Consider the following 21,911-nt stretch of genomic DNA (forward strand, 5'->3'; position numbering starts at 1 on the left):
ATGGCCGCACCGAGCCCGGGGCCCCACGAGGTAGGTGCGGACCCAAGAGAGGACAGAAAAGGGAAGGGTTGTGGGACAGGACCCAGGCCTCCGTTCCCCGTGCAGCGCGGACACACCCCCATCCAAACCCTGGAGGGGTCCAGCACTGGGCGGGGACCAGGACACGCCCCACACGGGGCCGCAGGTATGGAGGGGGAAGTCTGGCGGTGTCCCCAGAGAACTTCCTCGGTTTTCTCATCGCGGGGGAAAAAGCTCCTCCTTCCTAGGGCTGTTAGCTAGTCAAGCTCTCGCCAGTGCTGGGCACATGGTGGGTGCTCACTACTAATGGGTCAGCGGCTGTGAGCTCAGCTTCGAGCTGACCCTCCGCTCAGCCAGGAGGAGCTCCGCATAGACGAGTGGAACCGAGTCCCTGGCGTCACAGCTCCTACTATCAAGGGTTCCTGTGCCTGGAGCAAATATCAAACTGCCACCACGAAGGAGTTACTAGAGTTGTCATTTTACAGATGAGAAAAGGAGATGCAGAAAGGTTAGGTGACTTACCTAAGATCATACAGCTGGTGAGAGACAGGTCTGGCTGCGGAAAGCATTCTCTACCTACTGATAATAATTATCTCTTGGGTGCTGATTGCACGCCAGGCACTGCGTGGCCCATCACAACACCCAGTGAGGTGGGGGGTAGCAGCGTTTGACAACAGAGGAAACTGAGGCAGAGAGCGATAATAGGAGGGCTCACAGGTACTGGGGGTGGGACTCAAACCTGGGTCTTTCCCCTCTGGGATGCTTCCATGTGCTCATTTCTCCTTGTGCCTCTGCCACCAGGTCCTGGCCCCCTCCCCAGAGGCTGGGTGCAGAGCAGCCACCTCGACGTCTGGCCGCCGTGGCCTCCTCTGGCGCCTCCGAGACAAGCAGGCTCGCCGAGGCCTGTTTGAGATTGGCCCGGGGCATGAGCTGCACCAGCTGACGTGCATGATGCAAGCAGGGCTGTGGGCTGCCACCCAAGTCTCCATGGACCACCCGCCCACAGTGAGTGGCCCATCTGTGTCCCCCGCCTCCCCGGTACTGAGGGCAAGACCACTCGGGGGCCAGGTCCTGCCCATACTGCAGGGTCGGGGATCAGAGAGGGCTCTATGAGGAGGAAATCAGGAGCTCAGTTCAGGGGGAGAGGGACATGCTGGGGTGGGAGCTGAGACCAGGGAGCCACAAAGTGCAGTCTGTACTAGGGATGTGAGGAACCCCTTCACCCAGGTGGTTGTTGTGTGACTCTAGATGGTCCTCTGCTTCTTTGGGCCTCAGTGCCCCCATCTGTATAATGGGTGTGGGGTGGGTATTATACTCCATGGTCTCTGATGCCCTCCTGGCTTTGCTAGGGTGCATGGCTGAGAAAGGACCCCACCCCCATCCCACCAGCCTGGCCCATCCTCCCGGAGCTCAGGGCTGGGGCCAGGCTGGCTCAGCAGAAAGGGTCACCCGACTGCAGTCTCAGCAGCTGGACAGGCCAGGGCGAGCATGTGTGTTTTTGTGTGTGTGCACACATGTGCACAGTGTGTGCACACATTGTACAGCATGACCGCATCCCACAGGCCAAGTCCTGGCACAGGGAACTAGAGGTCCAAGAAGAGTGTAGGAGCCTGGGTGGGGGGAGGAAGGGGGACAGTCTTCTAAATTTCATCACCTGCCTAACAATCTTCCATGGCTCCCCAGTACTCAGCACGGCCTCAGGATCCTGCTGGCTCGAGTCCAAGAGCCAACTGTCCAGCTGCATTCACACTCCCTCCCTCCCTTAATTATTTCAACCACTTGAGCTCTCCTGCCCCTCTGGTGACCACCAATGCTGTTCCCCCTGCTGTGAACATCATGCACCTCCTCTCCACCCCCTTTCAGATTTCAGCTTAGAGGTCACCTCCCCCGGGAAGCCTTCTCTGATCCTGCCCTTCTCACACTGAATCAGGCAGGTCCCTTGACTTTAAGGCCATCCCCCTTTCACTGGGATGGCTTTACTTGGCCAACAGGTACTTCTCGGTGAATGGACAAAGCTCTGAGTCCTGGTCTCTGTTTGCTGGAGCAATCACATTGAGGGAAGGGGGTGAGGCCAGGGGCAGGACTCTTGGAGATCCTGGAGCTGGCAGTGTGGGGCTAAGACTTGACCTGAGCCCCTCCACCCCTCCCTGTAGGGACCGCCTACTGAGGAGGATTTCTCTGAGGTCCTGACCCAGGTCCACGAGGTAGGAAGCCCAAGACTGCCGCATGGGGTGGGGTGTGTCCTGGTCTTCCTTCTCTGTTGTCCTCAGTTTCCCCATCCATGCAATGGGTGGGCTGGCTTGCCTCAGGTCTTCGCAGGAAGAGTGTGGTTACCCTGATCCTCCCACGCCAGGGCCTACAGCACACACCTGGGCCCCTGTGGACTCTGCTGGGGCTGCTCTTCCTCTCCTACAGGGCTTCGAGCTGGGCACCCTGGCTGGCCCCGCCTTCGCCTGGCTGCGCCACTCCCTAGGCCTGGCCGAGGAGGACTATCAGGCAGCCCTAGGCCCCGGCGGCCCCTACCTGCAGTTCCTCAGCACCTCCAAGAGCAAGGCCAGCTTCTTCCTGTCGTGAGCTGGCAGCAGGGGTGGGGAAGGGGTGGGAGTGGTGTCCCTGGGTGGAGGGAACGGGAATGGGTGGAAAAGAAATGGAATGGCCAGGTCAGAAACGATCAGGGCCAGATAGAGGTCAAGTGGAGGAGAGTGAGGGCAGGAGGTGACCGGGGCGAGGTGAGGGCCGGCGGGAAGGCCTCAAGCCCAGACAAGGGGAGACAGATCCGCACTCCGGCAGAGGGCCCAACGGGGCCGCTCCAGCCCTGCCTGACCAGTGATCTCTTTCTCCGCCCCTCAGCCACGACCAGCGCTTCTTCCTGAAGACCCAGCGGCGTCGGGAGGTGCGGGCGCTGCTCGCCCACCTGCCCCGCTACGTGCAGCATCTGCAGAGGCACCCACACTCGCTCCTTGCCCGGTTGCTGGGTACGACTAGCCGGGGACCGGGGACTGCGGGGCGGAGGAAGGTGGGGGGTGGGGAGCGCAGAAGACCGAGAGCGAGCTGGGGAGGGGGCCAAGGAGTGGGGCGGCTCCCAGGATGGGGGGCGTTGGGGACCCGAGCCGGAGCCTGGGCGGGCGGGTCCGGCGGCGGGTCGCTTGGGTCGGGTTGCGGGCTGAGTTCCCTGGGGGGCGTGTCCTAGACGTGGGTGGAGAGGAAAGTCGGGCTCTGTGGGCGCTGGCCGAGCCCTGGGGCGGGGCCTCCCGAAGGGGGCGGGGTCGGATCGCCCAGTCCCGCGGCGGGAGGGCATATGGGTGGGGTCGCGCCTGAGGACAGCGCCTCTCTGGGGCTGCCTAGAGCCCGGGGCCACTCGGGACATCCACCCTAACTAGGGCTGAGGTTCGGGGGCGCGGCCTGGAGGGGAGGGCTCGGGAGACGCGGGACCTCGCGGAGGAGGCGTGGCCCGGAGTTGGGCCTAGGGCGGGATGGACCAGGGGTTGTCGAGTTGGGGGCCCCTCACCTGGCGCCCTCTCCCCTTCCAGGAGTGCACAGTCTGCGGGTGGCACGGGGAAAGAAGGTGGGTGAGGCCGAGGCGAGGGGGCCGGGCCAGAGGGGGCGGCTGGAGGGTGAGATCCTGTCGTCCCTCACTCCCTACCCCCATCCCCAGGAATTCTTCATCATCATGCTGAGCGTCTTCTACCCCGCCGGCCGCATCTCCGAGAGGCGAGTCCCCTCACAGGGCCCCGGCCCCACGCGGGGTGTGCCACCTGAAGCACCCATTCTCACTAGCCGATGCGAAGCTGAGGCCCAGGGAGAAGATGGGAGGCACATCCCCGAGATCTCCCAGGGGATCGGAGACAGAGATAGGCACGACCAGCGTCCCTTGAGCACTTGGGGAGTCTGCATTCACTGCCTACTTTATTCCCAGAACAGCTCTGAGGGGCAGGGGTGGTTATCATCCCCGTTTTGTAGATGAGAAGCTGAGGAGGGGGAGGCCCACACCACTACTACGTGAGGAGCAAAGATTCAACCCCTCTGCCTCTGCCGAGGACTTCCCACAAGCCCTTCTGGGGTTGCAGTCTAGGCTTGGACCTCCTGTCGGGGACACTTCCAGGGATGACAAGGTGCAGAGAGACGGGCGCAGGCGGGGATAAAGCCTGGACTGGGCTTCCAAAAGCCCGAGTTCAAATCCCAGCTCTGCCCTATACTTACTGTGTGGTCTTGGGCAAGTCAAAGAAGCTCTCTGAGCCTTTTTCTTCATCTCTGACGTGGGGACAATAATGGAATGGCTTGTGATGAGGGTTCAAACATCCACCCAGCAGAAGCTCTTGTTTCTTGGTTCCCCCTCTGTGTCAGTCTGTCTAATGCTGAATTGTTGCCCCCTTTCTGTCACCCCCCCACTCACAGGTATGACATAAAGGGCTGTGAGGTGAGCCGATGGGTGGAGCCAGCCCCCGAGGGTAGCCCCCTTGTCCTGGTGCTGAAGGACCTCAACTTTCAAGGCAAGACCATCGACCTGGGTGAGCCATGGAGACAGTCTGTGCCTTCTTTTCCTCCATTCAGGGTCAAGTGAGAAGGGTGTCCCCGGCCCTGCCCTCTGCCTGAACCGTTTAGAGCTGGGATTCTAGAGTCAGGCAGAGCAGGGTTCAAATCCTGCCTCCACGCTGTATGAGCTAGATAACCGGGGCAAATCGCAGAGGGGTTTCCTCATCTATGAAATGGGACCGTTAATGACACCTGCCCTCTTGGGTCAGAGATGTGTGGAGCCCTCAGCCCCTTGCCTGACACATGAGGAGCACTCAGGTGGGGGCACTGATGCTCCGGCAGGGCCCCAGCGGAGCTGGCTCCTCCACCAGATGGAACTGGACACCGCCTTCCTCCGGGAGCTCAACGTGCTCGATTACAGCCTCCTGATGGCCTTCCAGCGTCTCCACGAGGATGAGAGGGGCCCAGGCAGCAGCCTCCTCTTCCGCACCGTCAGGTGGGCCCCCCTACAGGGGCGAGGGCAAGAATGAGGTGATGAGAGCAAGAGAGAGATGGGTGATGGGGGGAGGGGAGACCGCACAAAGGCTTAGAGACTGGAAAGTGCATGCGTGTGTGTGAGTGCGTGTGTGTGGAGAGGAAAGAGTAGAGGGCTGGAGAAGCCTGGTTGGCAAGGTTGGTGGGCATGTGTGGACTGCACAGGACTGAGCCAGGGAGATCCAGCTGGACAAGGGCTTCAGTGCTGGTGTAAAGAATCTGCCCAAGAAAAGAATTCTTTTCTTGGTGTAAAGAATTCTCCCCATCCTGAAGGGGATGTGGAACCACTGAAGGTTTCACAGCAGTTTTCAGACCTATTTAATTCCGACTTTAGAAAGAGCCCTTGCCCTTTATTAATAAAATGAGAGGTTTTATTTATTTATTTGAGAGAGAAAGAGCACAAGCAGGGGGAGGGGCTGTGGGAAGGGGAGAAACAGACCCCCTGCTGAGCGTGGGGCTCTGTCTCAGGACCCTGAGATCATGACCTGTACTGCAGTCAGATGCTTAACCAGCTGAGTCACCCAGGCACCCAACAAAGCCCTTGACCTTTAAACCAGTCTTTCCACTTCTAGGACCCTAAGGGCATCACCATTAGTGCCGCCACCATCATGTTGTCCCCTGCTTTGTAGTAGTATCTGTTGCTCTTTGCATGTTGACCACGAACCTCATTAAGGTGGGCTCATTCCCATTTTAGAGATGTGAAAACTGAGGCTCGGAGAGGGTAAGTGAGGTGGCAAAATGGCTCCTGAGGATTCATGTTAGTATTTGGTTAGTTACTTGGATTTCCATCCTCCCAGGCTGAACAGAATAAAGTAGGGGTTAAGGAAGGCACATTAAGGAAAGAAGTCCAATCATCTGGTGGGTGGAAAAGTGAAAAGTGACATCCTCTCATCCAGCCCCCCAACCCACCCTTTGGAGATGGGTGAGGTGTGAGCTGAAACCAGGTTATCGGCTCCCCACATATTGGCTGGACACATCCTGACCAGAGGGTGGAATTCCTGCCTTGGGTCACAGACACGCTCCCCTCCCCGTTGCCCCCCAAGGTCTGACTATCCAAGCTAGGTCAGCTTCTCCTTTGCCCCCTCTATCCCCAGCTGATGCTTAGATTTCGGTCATCTTTCAGCCAGTAAACCCCAGTTCGCTTATAATGGCTGTTGTCATATTGAAATATGCTGGCTGGTAAGTGCCCACTGCCCCAGCCCCACGCCTACCAGTTCCCAGCCCCTCTTTCAGGATAAGCTTTCGCCTCCCACCCCCCATCCCCAAGGCGCACCGCAAAGAGCATCCGTGTTTTGCCCACTGGGTTCTGATTGGTCGATGTCTGGGCAGGGCTTGTCTCTCATTGGCTTATTTGTCTCAGCGACACTTCCCCAACTCCCCTCCACCTCCCAGAGGACAAAATTAGGGAATTGAACCTGCTTCTGGCTGGGACTGGGGCCCAGCCAAAAGTGGCTTCCAGTTTGGGATACATTTAGAAGGCAAACCGCACCTCCCCCGCCCCCACACACACCATCTATAAACTGGGGCTGGACCTTGTTCACACGGTTTCAGCTCTGCCTCCCTGAAACCTCCAGGGTTGGACGACCCCAAACTGAAGTTTAGGAAACACCCCAATACCAGACTTAGCCAAAGTCATGTGGTAGGTAAGGGAGGAGCCAGTGTCTGTGTGACCCAAAAGTCCTAGAGCGCCACCATCCAACAGAAATGCAATGCGAGGGGCGGGGCGGGGGCCTTAGCGGGTTAGGTGGCTGCCTTTTGTTGCGATCTTGATCTTGGCATCCTGAGATGGAGCCCTGCGGGGGGCCAGGGGCGGACTCCCTGCTCGGTGGGGAGTCTGCTTCTCCTTCCCCTCTGTGCGTGCTCTCTCTCTCTCAAATAAATAAATTTTGAAAAGAAAGAAATGTAATGTGAGTCACACATGTGGTTTTAAATTTTCTTTAGAAATTTAGCTTCTTTAGAAAAGTAAACAGAAACAGGTAAAGATAATTTAAAAATATCCAAGATAATTAAAAAATATATATATTCGTTATTCAACACACCCCCAATTTTTATCATTTCGTCATCAAATCAATATAAACATTTATGAGGTGTTTTACACTCTTTTTCTCATCCTGTCTTGGGAATTCAGCGTGTATTTCACACTTAACAGCGCACCTCAGTTGGGACTGGCCACATTTAAAGGCTTCGTGGCCGCATGTGGCTAGTGGCTACGGAATGAACAGCGCTAGTCCGTCGTCTACACTTTACTCAGCCTCCCAGTTTATCTGACGTCACAGGCCTGGCACCCAGGAGTTGTGGGAATGAACGGAGGAAGAGCAGGGTCAGCGCAGAATGCTGCCTGGGCGCCCCGTGGCTGCCCTTGCGGGAATCCCTGGGCTGGGGCCCCCTGGAGGAGGCAGTAGCCTCACCCTCCTGTCGGCCGCCAGGTCTGTGCGAGGGGTACAAAGCCCGGAGGAGCCGGGATCCCAGAACCGCCGGCTGCTGCCTGACTCCCCCAACGCCTTACACATCCTGGACGGGCCGGAGCAACGCTATTTCCTGGGCCTCGTGGATCTGGCCACGGTCTATGGGCTCCGCAAGAGGCTGGAGCACCTATGGAAGACGCTGCGCTACCCGGGCCGGACCTTTTCTACCGTCAGTCCCGCTCGCTACGCCCGTCGCCTCTGCCAGTGGGTGGAGGCACATACCGAGTGACCCGCGCTCGCGGCTCTCCGCATCTGGACAACGGGCGCATGTCGGGAACCAGCGTTGGGCTCCCCTCGCCTGTCGTTCCGCCTTCGGCCTCCAGAGGGCAGCATCCCCTAACTAATACCATGACAACACAGCCTCACTTGGTGGCGATGCAGTGTTGGTCTTGTGCCAGGGACTCTCCTACGTTAGCTCATTTAACCCTCAAAAAAAAAAAAAAAAAAAAAAAGCTATTATCCTCTTTTTACAGACCATGAAATGGAGGCTCAGGGGGTGAAGGGACTGAGCAAGATCATTCAGCAATAAATGCTGGAACCAGGACTCGACTCTGCCTTTTGGACTCAGGAGCCTGTATTCTTACCCACCAGCTCCCTCAGCACTGGCCTCCTGCTTTGGGGAAGGGGGCAAGGCTGAAGGCTCCAGCCAAGCGCCTTTGTCGTCCAGATGGGGAAATTGAGGCCCAGAGACTTTAAGGGGCTTGCTATTGGGTAAGTGGAAAGACCTGCTCAAGCACTCAGCCCTCCTCCTTACCTACTGCTCACTGGTTTCCCTTTGGGGTGTTCCCCCTCGGTCCTGCACAAGGGATGCAGGTGGGAGAAGGGGGAGGACTGAGGGGCCGGCATCTCTAGAAGACACTGTGTTGAGGCCGACCATTGAACTTGAGTAAGCTCTTCCTTATACCGGGAGTCATTTTTCTCATCTGTGAAGTGGGAGTAGGGGTCAGACCAAGGGTATGGCAGCATGGAAATTAGCAGGAGCAAAGAAACTCAGTACGTGCATGGCCTCTGATCATTCCTTCTCCTTCCTCCAGGAAACTCCAGTCTGGCCTCTGACCCTGGTCCAATCCCACCACCATACCCAAGTAGGCCTTTCCTCTAGAGCTGCTCTGGGGCCTGAGTGTTTGTGACCAGGGCAAGGTGCTAAACCTCTCTGTGCCTCAGTGGTCTAATCTGTACAATTGGAAGGATGAAAATGACTTCATTAACTCATTAAATATTTATTGAGCTCCTATCATGTGACAGGCCCTCTCCTGGGTGATGGGAACCGGGGGTGGGGCAAGATTCGCAGATTCCACCTTCACAGAGCCTGGGGAGAGAGAGCGGCAGAAGCAGCCTGATGTGACCCAGCTTCATGAAGGAGCCTGGGGGCACTATGCTGAGGGAAGGGGCCTCCCCCTAATAATTGGATGAAGGTGGGGCTCTACCTTCTTGACTGAGACCAGAAGAGTCAGATGCAGCCCTGGGAGGGTCCGCCATGGCAGACCACGGCAAAGGTCTGGGCTGACAGAGAGCCTGATACTTGAGAGAAAGAAACATTTCACTGTGGCCGGAGTTCGGAGTAGGAGGGACAATGTGGTGGGTAGGGGGGATGTTGTGCGTCAAGAGCTGACCCCCAGGACAGGAACCAGATCTTGGGAGAGCCATTCAGCTAATACCAGACATGGCCAGTCCATTAACCTTCAGAGAAAATGAGGCAAAATGGAGGGCGGGGAGGGAGCGGGCAGGGAAAGTTAATGCTGCCCTGGCGTGTGGGCTCCTGGAATATGTATACAATTGACCTCATCCCTAGTGGTCTGGGTGACCTTGGATGATTATTCAAGCTCTCCGAACTGGGCCAAGTCACAGAGAATTTCTTGTTTTGGCTCAGCAGGAAGTTGACACATAGAGGCCATCAGTCAGGAGGTGGGTGCGTTGAGGAAGCACGGTAGCGGTAGGGCTGCACAGCAGGAAACGGGGTTTGGCCATACGTGGGCCCAGGCTCTGGACCCGGCAGGACTGAGTCAGAGCCTTTAAGTCCTGCACTCACAGATAAGGATGGTTCAGCCCCTCACCTACCTGGGGTCTCTGGCAAGGGCCTGAGCCAGAGCTTGAGGCTGGAGGGGAATGTGAGTTACCCAAGGTCTCATGGGGGCCCAGGATTCCTGGTTGTCCTCACTTGGTCATTCAAAAGACATTATCTAGCCTCTAGTGTGTGCTGGGTGTTGTGCAGCTGCTGGAAATGCCCGAGACCATGACTGGCCAGACTCTGCTCCATGTAGCTGAGAGTCTAGTGGGTGTGTGGACCAGTTAGTACACAGGATGATTTCAGACTGTGACCGGTACTATGAAAAAGACCAATAAGGGGACTTAGAGGGATGGGCATGTAGTGTTACATAGAGTGCTTAGCATGGGCCTTTCTGAAGAGGTGACATTTGAGCTGAATGACAGGAAGGAGCTGGCTATGTGAGTAGAGCAAACAGCAAGTGCAAAGGTCCTGAGGTAGGGATGATCTCAATATGACTGGGGATCAGAAGCATGCCCAGGGTAGGTAGAAGGTGGTTAAGAAGATGGAAGTTCCCACCGTACAGGGCCTTGTATGTCAGGGTAAAGAGACTGGTCTTTTGCCAAAACCAAACTGAAGAGCTTTATCTGAGCCTGCGGAACTTCCCACTGACAGTTCTACTGTGGATGTGCGATCCTCATCTGCTCTGCAAGTCCAGGACATTTGGGCATGTCCTTGTCTCCATGTGACCCTAACAAGGAGAGAGTTGCCTGTTTGGGAAAAGAATGGTCACTTCACCAGCCATTGTGAGTGATGAATGAATCCTTAGGGAATTTCTCACTTTTGTCCCCTTAGGGTTGGGGCTACAAAGAGAGACCCTTGAAGGATGATGACTTGGGGGGGATGCAGGAGAACTCTGGCTTTGGGGACCCACTGTGCGCCTGGCCTTGAGTGAATAGGAGACTACAGAGAGAGATTGAACTTGGACCTCTACCTTCTAGCTGTTCCCAGGCTGCAGGGGAGGGACAAGGTGGGCCTGTACTCAAAGGAAGTTCAAGGGCAGGGCTGCCATAGAGTGTCACCTTCCCCCCATAGGACAGGGAGAGGCATGGCAGACTTGGCTTTGCACTGGAGCAGAACAGGTAGCCTTGGGAAGTTGCTCATCTGGGTACAGATACCCAAACACGGGTACCTTGGCATTGCGCCCACACTAGAGGCTCTGAGAAAAAGGCAAATGGAATTTGCACTGGGGTCGGAGCAGAAACCTAGCCTGGATCCCAGGGGAAGGTCCTGCAGAGGAGGGTGTGATGGAGGTAGTAGGATGAGCTTTCTGGCCCATAGAGCATTTTACAAAAAACACTTTATTTTTTTAAAAAAAGATTTTATTTATTTATTTGATAGAGATCCCAAGTGGGCAGAGAAGGAGGTGGGATGGGGGTGGGTGGGTGGAGCAGGCTCCCTGCTGAGCAGAAAGCCCAATGCGGGGCTTGATCCCAGGACGCTGGGATCATGACCTGAGCTGAAGGCAGAGGCTTCAACCCACTGAGCCACCCAGGCGCCCCTAAAAAACACTTTAGATGAGAAGCATGCCCTCCACTTCTCCGCAGGCGCACTCCTCCGTATGGCCCTATATCTGTTCTTTCAACCCTTTCCAGCCTCTGAAAGGCACTTGAGTTTGAACTTCCCAGGGGACCCCATCTGAGCATTCAAATGGGATACATTTCAGCATCTGCAGGGGTGCAAGACTGAATTGGTTGGGGTTTTGAGGACACTTTAGGAAGGGGGAGGCAAAGAGGTGAAAGTACGTGGCAGTGAGATAGCTCAGAGTTGGAATCTTTTAAAAAAAGATTTTGTTTATTTATTTGACAGAGATTACAAGTAGGCAGAGAGGCAGGCGGGGTTGGGGGGGTGGGGGGCAGAAGCAGGCTTCCTGCTGAGCAGAGAGCCTGATGTGGGATTCCATCCCAGGAGCCTGGGATCATGACCTGAGCCAAAGGCAGCGGTATAACGAACAGAGCCACCCAGGTGCCCTCAGGGTTGGAATCTTAACTGTACCACAGCTTCCCTGCTCTACCTCACTGGCAGGAGCTGTATTTTTTTTTTTTTTAAGATTTATTTATTTATTTATTTATTTGACAGACAGAGATCGTAGGCAGAGAAGCAGGCAGAGAGAGAGGAGGAAGCAGGTTCCCTGCTGAGCAGATAGCTCCATGCGGGGCTCGATCCCAGAACCGGGGAATCATGACCTGAGCCGAAGGCAGAGGCTTTAATCCACTGAGCCACCCAGGTGCCCTGGAATGTCAGATTTTTAATATAATTATGCATTGTTTATCTGAAATTCCAATGTAACTGAGCGTCCCGTATTTTACCGGCTAAATCTGGGAATCCTACGAGCTTGAAACCCAGGGCAGCCTGACCCCAAGGCCCTGCTTAATTTTCCCACCCATCTTCCAGTTTCACAAATGGAGAAACGAGAGCCCGGACCGCTGGGTAGCCACCGCGCGCCGGTTCCACACTCCGTAGGTCTTTCCTCTGCGAGCCGCCCACCCGACCCCCGAGAGCAGCTACGGAGAAACGTGGGAGGGCGGGAAAAGGGGGGAGGAGCGCGCCCTCGGACTCCGCCCCCGGCCCCCGGCCCCGCCCCTATCCGGAGGCTCCGCGCCCAGCCACGCACTTCCCTCCCCCGGTGCTCGTATGTCCCGCCCCCGTCTCCCGGGACCCGCCCCCAGCGCTCCAAGCTCCTCCCGGTCCTCGCAGACCCCGCCCCCGCTGCCGGCGGCTCACGTTCGGTTTCCATCCTCCAGAAGCCGCGGCCGCGGTGCCGCCTCCGCCCCAGGGCTCCGGCTTCCCGCCCGGACCGCCCGGTTTGCGGGCCATGGAGCTCCGAGCAGCGGATCGAGAGCAGCCGGAGCGCCCCAGCCTGTCTGCCTGGTTAGCGCCGGGCCGGGGGAGGGGGCGTTGGAATCTGGGAGAGGGGTGGAAATATCCCGCCCCAGGCCTCTCCGTCCATCCCTCTTGTAGTGAGGTAGGAGGGATGGGGCGGCAGTCGGGGCTCCTGGCTCCCGGTTCTAACTGACCCAGACTCGACGAGTGACCTTGAGCCGAGGGCTCCCCCTTCCTGCCTCTCCTTCTCCATCTGCACAAATGGGGACTGGGTTGGTGGGATGTTTCCCCGAAGGTCACTCGATACCAGCTCCTTTACGACCGCGTTGTCCGGTGTTTGGGGGCTTTAAGGAGTTTGATTCCTGGAAGTCATCTGCCTTGACCCTGGCCCATCCCCTCCGCTGCCTCAGTTTCCCTGCGGCGTTTCCTCAGAGGTCCAGGACCCAGCTCTGAGTTTCTGGATCTTGGCAGGTGCCTGGCCCCCATCCCTTCCCAGCGCGAGCCCTGGAGACGGCAGCCCCCCGACTGCTGAGCGGCGGCAGCAGCATGAAGGCCCCGGTAAGTGGTGTAAGGAGGAAGGCTCTTGGGGAACTTCCGGCACAGCAGCCTCCTAACCTCTCCCACCCCAGAACTGACTCACTTCTGACCCACTGCTCCTGAGCTGAGAAGGGCAGACGGGTCTCAAAGCCCTGCTGATCTGGTCTGGCAGGCCCGTGAGGCTTCAGACAAGTGGTGTTCCCTCTCTGGTGTCAGGGCCTTGCCAGTCTCCGCTGTGACATGGAGATCATAGTACTATGTCCTGTAAGCGTTCTGGAGGGCAGCTTCCCAGGAGAGGCAGCAACCTGGGAGGGCGATAGTTGCTCTTGACTTTATTCAGGAACCCCTGGTTGAGGAAGAGGGCCCTGGATGTTGGGGGGAGTCCGCCACGACTGCTCGAATTCGGGTGTCTGAGTCCCTTGTGGGCAAGAGGACCAGGTGCCAGGCAGAGCCCGAGGCCTCAGGGGCTGAACCCCCTCCCCGGCACAGCTGGCCACAGATTTATTTTTAGAAGCTGATGTGGCTTATGGGTAGAAAAGGGTGGGCCTCTGGTAGGATATGCCTTGGTGGGGGGGGACCCTGGGGGCTGCTTTCCCCCCCTCTGGTTTTCAGAACACCAACAGCTGCTGGGTGGATTCTGGAGGGGGAGAGCTGTGCCTTGGGCAGGCTGGGAGAATTTTAGAGCCCAGAGAGACACAGATGGTGATCAGGGCGGCCCAACATATGAGGGCTGTCCCAGGTGGTCCCCTCTTTCCTGTGGCCCCTCCTTGAAGGCTGGGTCACTGAGTCTGCCAGCAGGGCCAACAGGCCCGGAGGGCTTCCTGGTTCAGATGGCCTCTGGCACATGTTTTTTGGAGGTGGGAGCCTCCTCTGTGGCCCAGCTTTCAATTATTGAAACCATTCTTTGAGTGACACTTCCCTCACTTCCTGGGCCGCTGACCCAGATTGAGATCATCAGCTAGGGGGCCGGCCACTGAGCAGCTGGGGGAGGGGGCAGGGGATGGGCACACAGGCAGCCTGGGTCCCAGGTCTGAAGGAGGACAGTTGCCCTTTTGAGGGGCAGCTCTCCTGTCTTGGGGACCACTTTACGGTACACAGAGCATTTTTACCACAGTCCTTACCGGACATACTGCAAGTGTCGTGGAATTTCAGAATTTCAGAAGCAGAAACAGGCCCAGAGGAGTGGAGGGTCGTACCCAAGGCTGCCCAGAGCACCGAGGCTTCCAGTTTCGAGCATGGGCTCTGCAGCCTGGATTTAAGGCCCTGTCCTGTTGCTGTCTTGCTGTGCAGCCTTGAGTACCCCGGATTCCTTATCTAGAATATGGGGATAATAAGAGGTCTTGTCTCCACAGCCTGAGCCTGGCAGCCCAGAGGAAGCCCTGGTTAATGGAGACCGTGGGCTGTGCTAATGTTCTGGAAGCTACTGAGCTGGGGTTTGGACCCATGAGGCTAGGGTGCAGCCCCAGCCCAGCAGGGGCTTCTAGGAGCCCCAGAGACCCCTGCCCACACCCCATGACCACTGTCTCCCCCAGGGCCGGCTCCTGCTTGTCATTCTGTGCTCCTTGGGCTTCTCTGCTGCCTACATCCTGTTATGCTGCTGGGCCTGCCTGCCCTTCTGCCTGGCCTCCTGCCTGGCCGCCCAGCCCTCCACCAACTCCAGGCCCACTGTGCCGGGGCCCCTACACTTCAGCGGATACAGCAGCGTGCCAGATGGGAAGGTGAGCTGGGCGGGCACCGTGTGGCGACAGGGTTGGCCCCGGCTGCCAGGGTGCTCCCAAGTGTCTGGGTGTGAGAACTAGGCTTATGCCAGGCCAACCTGGACCCCAGGCTTGGCTCCTGTGCTCACCTCACCAACTGTGTGACATTCAGCAGCTGGTTCTCCTCTGTGAGCCCCAAGGTCTAAGAGGAAATGGTTTTTTTGTTTTAAATTCAACATATATTACCTGGCTGCTCTCAGCTGGGTGATGGAGATTTAAAAAAAAAAAATGGTGAGCCAGTGGCTGGCCATCAGGAGCTCTTAGTCTCAGTGGGGGAGACAGACGCTGTCCCATCATGGTGATCTGTGCGCTGTTCTGTGTATCTTTAGAATTAACTGTGCACAATCCATTTACGCAGCAGGTATGTGTTTGCGTGTGCCCTGCCTTGTGCGGATGGCTGCTGCTGGGACAGAGACGGCAGAGAAAAGTCGTGTCAACCCCAGAGCTCTCCTAGTCATGTCATGGGGAGACAAGGACACTGGTGCTTGGGGTGATGACCCACCTTCCCATGCTTGCTCTGCGGGGTGTGGTTTGGAGTTCTTTACCCCCTCGCCCTGATTTCAGTGCCCCCCCTTCCCATGGTAGCATTCGCAAAGGTGTCCCATGCTGATAGCAACACAGAAAGCTCCCAGTTCTGAGACTGATGTGCTCTCTGAGAGCACATCAGAGGGAGGCATGTTCAGGGACCCTGGCTTGGAGGACACATATTTGGGGTCTTAATTTCTCTGAGCTTTGGTTGCTTCCTCATCAGTAAGAGAACATCTTGTAGTTCTACCTCTATAGAGTTGCCCTGCAGATTCAATTGTGGGGTCCACGGACTGTGTTTGCAACAGGTGCTGGGTAAATATTTGATCAAGAGACAAAACCACAGGGGGTTTGGCCAGATGGGACCAGTGGTGGGGTGGGCCAGATGGGTGCTGTCCCATCTGCCACAGGGAGGTGGGGGGCAATGAATATTTTAGACACTCCAGAGCTCATGGGGATGTGGGCTCAGAGTAGCCAGATCCTCTGGGTTTCTTTTATTTATTTATTTAAAGATGAGAGAGACCACACAAGCAGGGAGATGGGCAGAAAGAGAGGGAGAAGCAGGCTCCCCGCTGGGCAGAGAGCTGGATGGGGACTCGATCCTAGAACGCTGGGATCATGACCTGAGCTGAAGACAGACACTTAACCCACTGAGCCATCCAGGTGCCCCTCCTCTGGGTTTCTTAAGAGAAGCCAGAAATCCGAGTTTGGGGTATCAAAAATGGATTGGTTGTAATTAATATTTTAAAGAGCTGGACTGATTGCAATTAAGTATTTTAAAGGCCTTTTAAAGACTTTTAAGACCTTGTGGGACAAGCAGAGTATTTCCTGGGGTTGGAGGTGACCTCAGATCCGAACAGAACCCCTGTTGTCAGGACAGGCTCAGACTGCGGGCAGAATAAAGAAGTCTTGTTCTGTATTTTGGGGGCTTGGAAAATGGACCTGTGGGTCCCTAAATCAACATTATGTTAGATATAAAATGTCCCAGAGTGGGATACAGGCCACTGTAAACTCCTGTCCCCCCAGGAAGACACGAAGACATGGAGTAAGGAGCGAGTCCTTTTCTGGGAGTCCTGACCTCTGACCCCCAGGGAACATTTGCAGGCATGTTGGCTCAGCTTCTGCTTTTCAAGAGATAATGAGATAGTGTTTGAGAGACTGTGCTCTGAGTCTGTGCTGATCACTCTCCAGGCATTTTTTTTTTTTTTTCAAGATCTGAGCTGAGATCAAGAGTCCGATGCTTAACTGACTGAGCCAACCAGGCGCCCCTCTCCAGGCATTTTGAATGGAGTCCTCACAACCTGGCAAAGTAGATAATATTTTCATCCCCATTTGACAGACGAGGAAATAGAGGCTCCAAGAGACAGAGGAAGTGGTCAAGCCAGGATTCAGGCTCAGAACAAGAAGTTCTCAGTGGGGACGCCTGGGTGGCGCAGTTGGTTAAACGACTGCCTCCGGCTCAGGGCGTGATCCTGGAGTCCCGGGATCGAGTCCCACATCAGGCTCCCAGCTCCATGGGGAGTCTGCTTTGCTCTCTGACCTTCTCCTCGCTCATTCTCTCTCTCACTGTCTCTCTCTCTCAAATAAATAAAATAAAATCTTTAAAAAAAAAAAAAAAGAAGTTCTCAGTGTTGTTGTGACCCTAAAGACCACTTTTACTTATGAACCGGGCATAACGTGAGTGGGGCTCAGGTAGAGGAGGGGGAGGTCCAACCGTGACTGTGAAGAGCTGGGGTTCATGTTTACTTAACAAACATGCATATGACACCCAGGTTGAGCCAGGCATTGCTGTAAGTGCTTTATAAATATTTGCTCTTGTAACTGTAATAAGGAACCCAGGATGGAGGGCCTGATAGGACCTCAGCTGTCGGGAAAGGGGACATGAATGTGGCTAATGAAGAAGCATGGGGCTCTGAACACAGAGTCCCAGCCCTGCCCCTGGCTATCCATAGGACCGTAGGAAAGTACCCCCCCCCCGGCCTGCCCGTCTCAAATTCCTCATCTACAAAATGGGTTGATGCTGTACTCGGAGCTGATACAGGGGTCAGGCAAAGTCAGAGGTTGTCACTGGTGGAGGACCAGGGCCGTGGACGCCGCGTCCTCATGCCTTTCTCTTCCCCCCCTGCCTGCCCCCACAGCCGCTGGTCCGAGACCCGTGCCGCAGCTGCGCCGTGGTGTCCAGCTCCGGCCAGATGCTGGGCTCGGGCCTGGGCGCCGAGATCGACAGCGCCGAGTGCGTCCTGCGCATGAACCAGGCACCCACCGTGGGCTTTGAGGCGGACGTGGGCCGGCGCAGCACCCTGCGCGTGGTCTCGCACACGAGCGTGCCCCTGCTGCTGCGCAACTATTCACACTACTTCCAGCACGCTCGAGACACGCTCTACGTGGTGTGGGGGCAGGGCAGGCACATGGACCGGGCGCTCGGCGGCCGCACCTACCGCACGCTGCTGCAGCTCACCGAGATGTACCCAGGCCTGCAGGTGTACACCTTCACCGAGCGCATGATGGCCTACTGCGACCAGGTCTTCCAGGATGAGACGGGCAAGAACCGGTGAGCCTGGCTCTGGCCCGCCGGGGTGGCCCTCCCTGCCGGCAGGGGCGGGGCAGGGGACATGACTTCTCTACTGAGTTCTTGTCCATGAGGGTCTGCTCCATCAGGCACTGGGGGAGGGTCAGCTGTGTTGGGGGCAGATGTGCTCCTGCCCCTGATGGGGGACAGAAGCAGGACTGTCATTCATTGAGTTAGCACATAAATGAAAAGTCCCCAGGGGTGGTGAGGGCTGTTTGGCTTTGCAAGCACAAGATCGGGGAGCATTGCCACGTGGGAGAATGTCGGGGAGCTCTTCCTTCTGGAGGGGATACTCCCTGAGATCTGGATTGGTCTCTGAAGTCCCTGCCAGATAAGAAATTAACAGTTAACAGTAGGAACAGCCCTCTGCATGCACTAGGCACTAAGTTAAGGACTCTGCAAGGAAGACCTCATTTTATCCCACACTCAGAACACCTGCCCCCTCCGCACACTGGCTCCACCCCCTCACCCCCACCCCAACTCAGGAAATACAGCTGCCAGCCTCTGGTTTCCAAGCCAGAGGCTTGGGCTTTGCACCTGACTCCTTTCATTGCATCACCTGACATATATCGTGGGCTCTTGACTCTCCTTTTGTGCCAGAGGTGCCACCTTGACTTAAGTCAGCATTCCTCCCCCTGCCCCCCACTCTTCTAGCACCCTCTCGCTGCTGCCTTTCTGGCCTCCTGTTGTCTGAGCACCAACTGCCCCCAGTGAATTCATCCCATTTGTGGCCTGCCCTCAACCTGACAGCAGATTTACTTTCATGTCCTCCCCTCCCCTGGCCTTCAGGTCTCCTATGATCTGGCCCCTGCCTGTCTATGATCTCATCATCTCCCCTCACTCAGCCTGCCCCAGCCATCTGGGCTTCCTCAGAAGGAGGCCTTGCACAGGCTGTTCCCTCTGTCTAGAATGTTCTTCCTCCATATCTCCCTATGACTGACTCTTTGGTATTCAGATCTGGATGGGATGTCACCTCCTCAGAGAAGCCCTCCTTGACCACTCCACCTGAAGGTGTACCTCCCTGCCCAACATTTTTTGTCCCCTTCCTTTGTCTCCTTGTCTTCTTCACAGTTCTGCCCCCTCCCCTGTGAATGTTAGCACTGGCTATGGCAGGTTCCTGGCCAGCACAGGGCCTGGGAGGTATGAAGTTTGAAGGAGTGAGCCACCGCATAAGCCCTCTGTCAGGGTGGAGGTGAGCGGCTCTTGGCTAGGAGAGCAATAGCGCTGGAGGGCTGGGCTGCCCACACAGCCCCTTGCTCCCAGGTGGGTATGGAGGAATGTGGGAGGTGCTGAGCGGACAGTGTTCCCTCCCCATAATTATCTATAATTCTCCCCATTTCACAGATGGGTCAGTAAGCCCCAGAGAGGTTTAGGGGCAAACCTGATACTGTAGAGCAGATGCAGGGTTTGAATTGGAGACCATCTGACTCCAGAAAACCATCTTTTTTTCTTTTTAAGATTTTATTTATTCACTTGAGAGAGAGAGAGAGAGGGAGAGAGCACGGACAGCGGGAGAGGCAGAGGGAGAGGGGGAAGCAGACTCCCCACTGAGCCGGGAGTCCGGTATGGGGCTCCATCCCAGGACCTGGAGCTCAGGACCTGAGCCGAAGGCAGACGCTCAACCATCTGAGCCACCCAGGTGCCTCTCCAGACAACTGTCTTGCCCACTTTCAGCCACTGTGCTCTATGGCCTCCCACCACCTCCCTAGGCTTGGTCCCTTAGATGAGCAGAAGTTGTGACCAGGGTCCCCCCTCCATCATTTGGGGCTTTGCTCCAGTCCTGTGTGGGTGTGAGGGGCTGACCGGGCCTGGGGTTGCATCCAACTCCACCTGTTGCCTGCTGCTCCTCTCAGGCTGGCTCTGTCCCCTCCCCAGCCTCCCCCTGGGTCCCCTCTGTGGGGGTCAAGGTGGGGGCCCTTGGCTGGGAGGGTAGCGAGCGCTGCGTCCTGAGAGAGCTGAGGTGGGGCCTGTCCCACAGCCCCTTGCTCCAGCGTGAGCCGGGGAAGCGGCCGGGCTGACCGTTCTCCTTCCTCCCAGGAGGCAGTCGGGTTCCTTTCTCAGCACCGGCTGGTTCACCATGATCCTGGCCCTGGAGCTGTGTGAGGAGATCGTGGTCTATGGAATGGTCAGCGACAGCTACTGCAGGTCAGGCCGCCCAGGTCCTGGGCGGGAGGAAAGCCTGGGGCGGGGAGGACCATGGGCAACCACCGCCCCCCACCACCACCATCCTGGCTCAGCCTGGAGTCTCCCCAGTAGGCAGCCAAGACTCAGACACCCCTTGGGCCCGGTGCCTGGTGGGAAGGAGCCCAGCTTCATGATCAGCCTCTGTGACTTTGGGCCAGACATGCCACCTCCCAGGGCCTCCGTTACCTCATGTATAAAAGAAAATAATCACAGCTTCCCGAGAAGGTGGAAGCAAGATTTAGAGAAAGAATAGTCTACCAAAGTGCTTAGAATGGCATTGTCGGGTGCCGGCTGATACGCCCGTCCGGGATAGATCACATCTGACCTGTCACCATCAGTACAGTGATGCTCCCGCATTACCGTGAGTGACACGCGTGGAGTGTGCCAGTGGGGTCCCCGATCTTGATCTTCCTTTCTCTTTGGAGTGTGCTTGATGAGCCCGTGGATGAGATGACAGGAGCCTGTGTGCCCTCTGCCATGGTCCCTGCGGTTTGCCATCTTGATCTTTTTTTTTTTTTTTAAAGATTTTATTTATTTATTTGACACACAGAGACAGATCACAAGTAGATGGAGAGGCAGGCAGAGAGAGAGAGGGAAGCAGGCTCCCTGCTGAGCAGAGAACCCATTGTGGGTCTCCATCCCAGGATCCTGAGACCATGACCTGAGCCGAAGGCAGAGGCTTAACCCTCTGAGCCACCCAGGCGCCCCTTGCAGTCTTGATCTTGTTGGACCTGCGGTCTCGCGTGCCCATGTCCATTTTATAGATGGGTTATTTATGCTCGGAGCGTCTGCCTCTGGCCCGGCGTCAGCCACCTCGCCAGAGGCAGATCCAGGGTCAAACTCTGGCCTTTGGGATCCATGGGCTGCCCCGCTTCTCCCCTGTCTGTGCTGGCCTTCCCTGGGGCGGGTGTGGGGCTCCGTGGGAGTCCCCGGTGAGGCATGGCCAGGGTAGGCGGCAGCAGGTGGTCGGAGGTGGGCGAGTTCCGTACCCCACGCCTGTCCCTCTTCCCCGCCCACAGGGAGGAGAGCCACCCCTCGGTGCCTTACCACTACTTTGAGAAGGGCCGGCTGGACGAGTGTCAGATGTACCTGGCACACGAACGGGCGCCCCGCAGCGCCCACCGCTTCATCACCGAGAAGGCCGTGTTCTCCCGCTGGGCCAAGAAGAGGCCCATCGTGTTCGCCCACCCATCATGGAGGACCCAGTAGCCGTGTCACCTGGCCGGCCGCCACGCCTTCACCGGGCCTCTGTTGCACACGCCACCAAAAACATTTAATTTATGGATCCTGTCTCATGCCTTGTGGACCTAAGGTCCCTTCTTGTCCTACCCTGGGGACACTTGGAGCACTTTTTAGGGCTCCGGACTTGATGGAGGAGAAGGGGAAAACTCTGGTGAACTTTGTGCCCTCCTCCGCACCCCGCTCCCTGAGTCCTCCAAATCTTCATTTTGGGTTCATCCCTTCTCTGGGTCTGTCCAGTGGCCTTTGCCCCGGGGCCGATGGCCCCCGCCACTCACCAGCATTGTGATCTTGGATCCTGCAACAGCTCTGTCCCTCTTCACTGTCCCCCTCCATTTGCCTTTGGTGCCACACTTCCCAGGCTGGTTGTCCTGGTCAGGACAGCCCAGAGCATGGGGTTCATTGGGCAAAGGGGCCTTTGAGCTGTGACTGCCAGGGCCACCTCTGGAGTGTACGGGTAAACGAATGTTTTCTGGAAGCCTGTCTGAAGTGTGGTCATGTGTCTGGGGGTGGGGATTAGGGCTCCTCTCCCTGCCACAGCCCCATAACCTGTTGACTCAAGGGCAGGATGAGTCCTCGGGCTCCTGCCCAGACCCACAGCTGGCTGGGCCTCTGGCTGTTTAATCTACCCCCGTGTTTCTTCCCCGGGAGCCTACCTGCTTCCCCACCAGGCCAGGAGCTCTGGCCGCCTGGCTGTACTGGGCTCAGGGAATGCCCCAACTTAGAGGCTTCCAGGGGACCCC

General features: G+C 56.9%; 2 protein-coding genes across 2 annotated transcripts; both read left to right on the forward strand.

The window, feature by feature from the left end:
• On the forward strand, nucleotides 1-12,880 carry PIP5KL1 (phosphatidylinositol-4-phosphate 5-kinase like 1). The gene is made up of 11 exons (XM_044264816.1): nucleotides 1-30; nucleotides 820-1,023; nucleotides 2,172-2,222; nucleotides 2,434-2,588; nucleotides 2,869-2,993; nucleotides 3,549-3,583; nucleotides 3,674-3,729; nucleotides 4,414-4,526; nucleotides 4,834-4,987; nucleotides 7,452-8,201; nucleotides 12,829-12,880. The coding sequence occupies exons 1-10, from the start codon at nucleotides 1-3 to the stop codon at nucleotides 7,717-7,719; spliced, it is 1,191 nt and encodes a 396-aa protein (XP_044120751.1). The 3' UTR covers nucleotides 7,720-8,201; nucleotides 12,829-12,880.
• On the forward strand, nucleotides 12,858-21,646 carry ST6GALNAC4 (ST6 N-acetylgalactosaminide alpha-2,6-sialyltransferase 4). The gene is made up of 5 exons (XM_044264817.1): nucleotides 12,858-12,915; nucleotides 14,427-14,612; nucleotides 17,315-17,727; nucleotides 19,783-19,890; nucleotides 20,949-21,646. Exons 1-5 carry the CDS (start codon nucleotides 12,904-12,906, stop codon nucleotides 21,136-21,138), a joined length of 909 nt encoding a protein of 302 aa, XP_044120752.1. The 5' UTR covers nucleotides 12,858-12,903; the 3' UTR covers nucleotides 21,139-21,646.
• The last annotated feature ends 265 nt before the right edge of the window (nucleotides 21,647-21,911 follow it).

This window comes from Neovison vison, chromosome 9 (assembly GCF_020171115.1).
Source record: "Neovison vison isolate M4711 chromosome 9, ASM_NN_V1, whole genome shotgun sequence".
In the NCBI taxonomy this organism is placed as follows: domain Eukaryota; kingdom Metazoa; phylum Chordata; class Mammalia; order Carnivora; family Mustelidae; genus Neogale; species Neogale vison.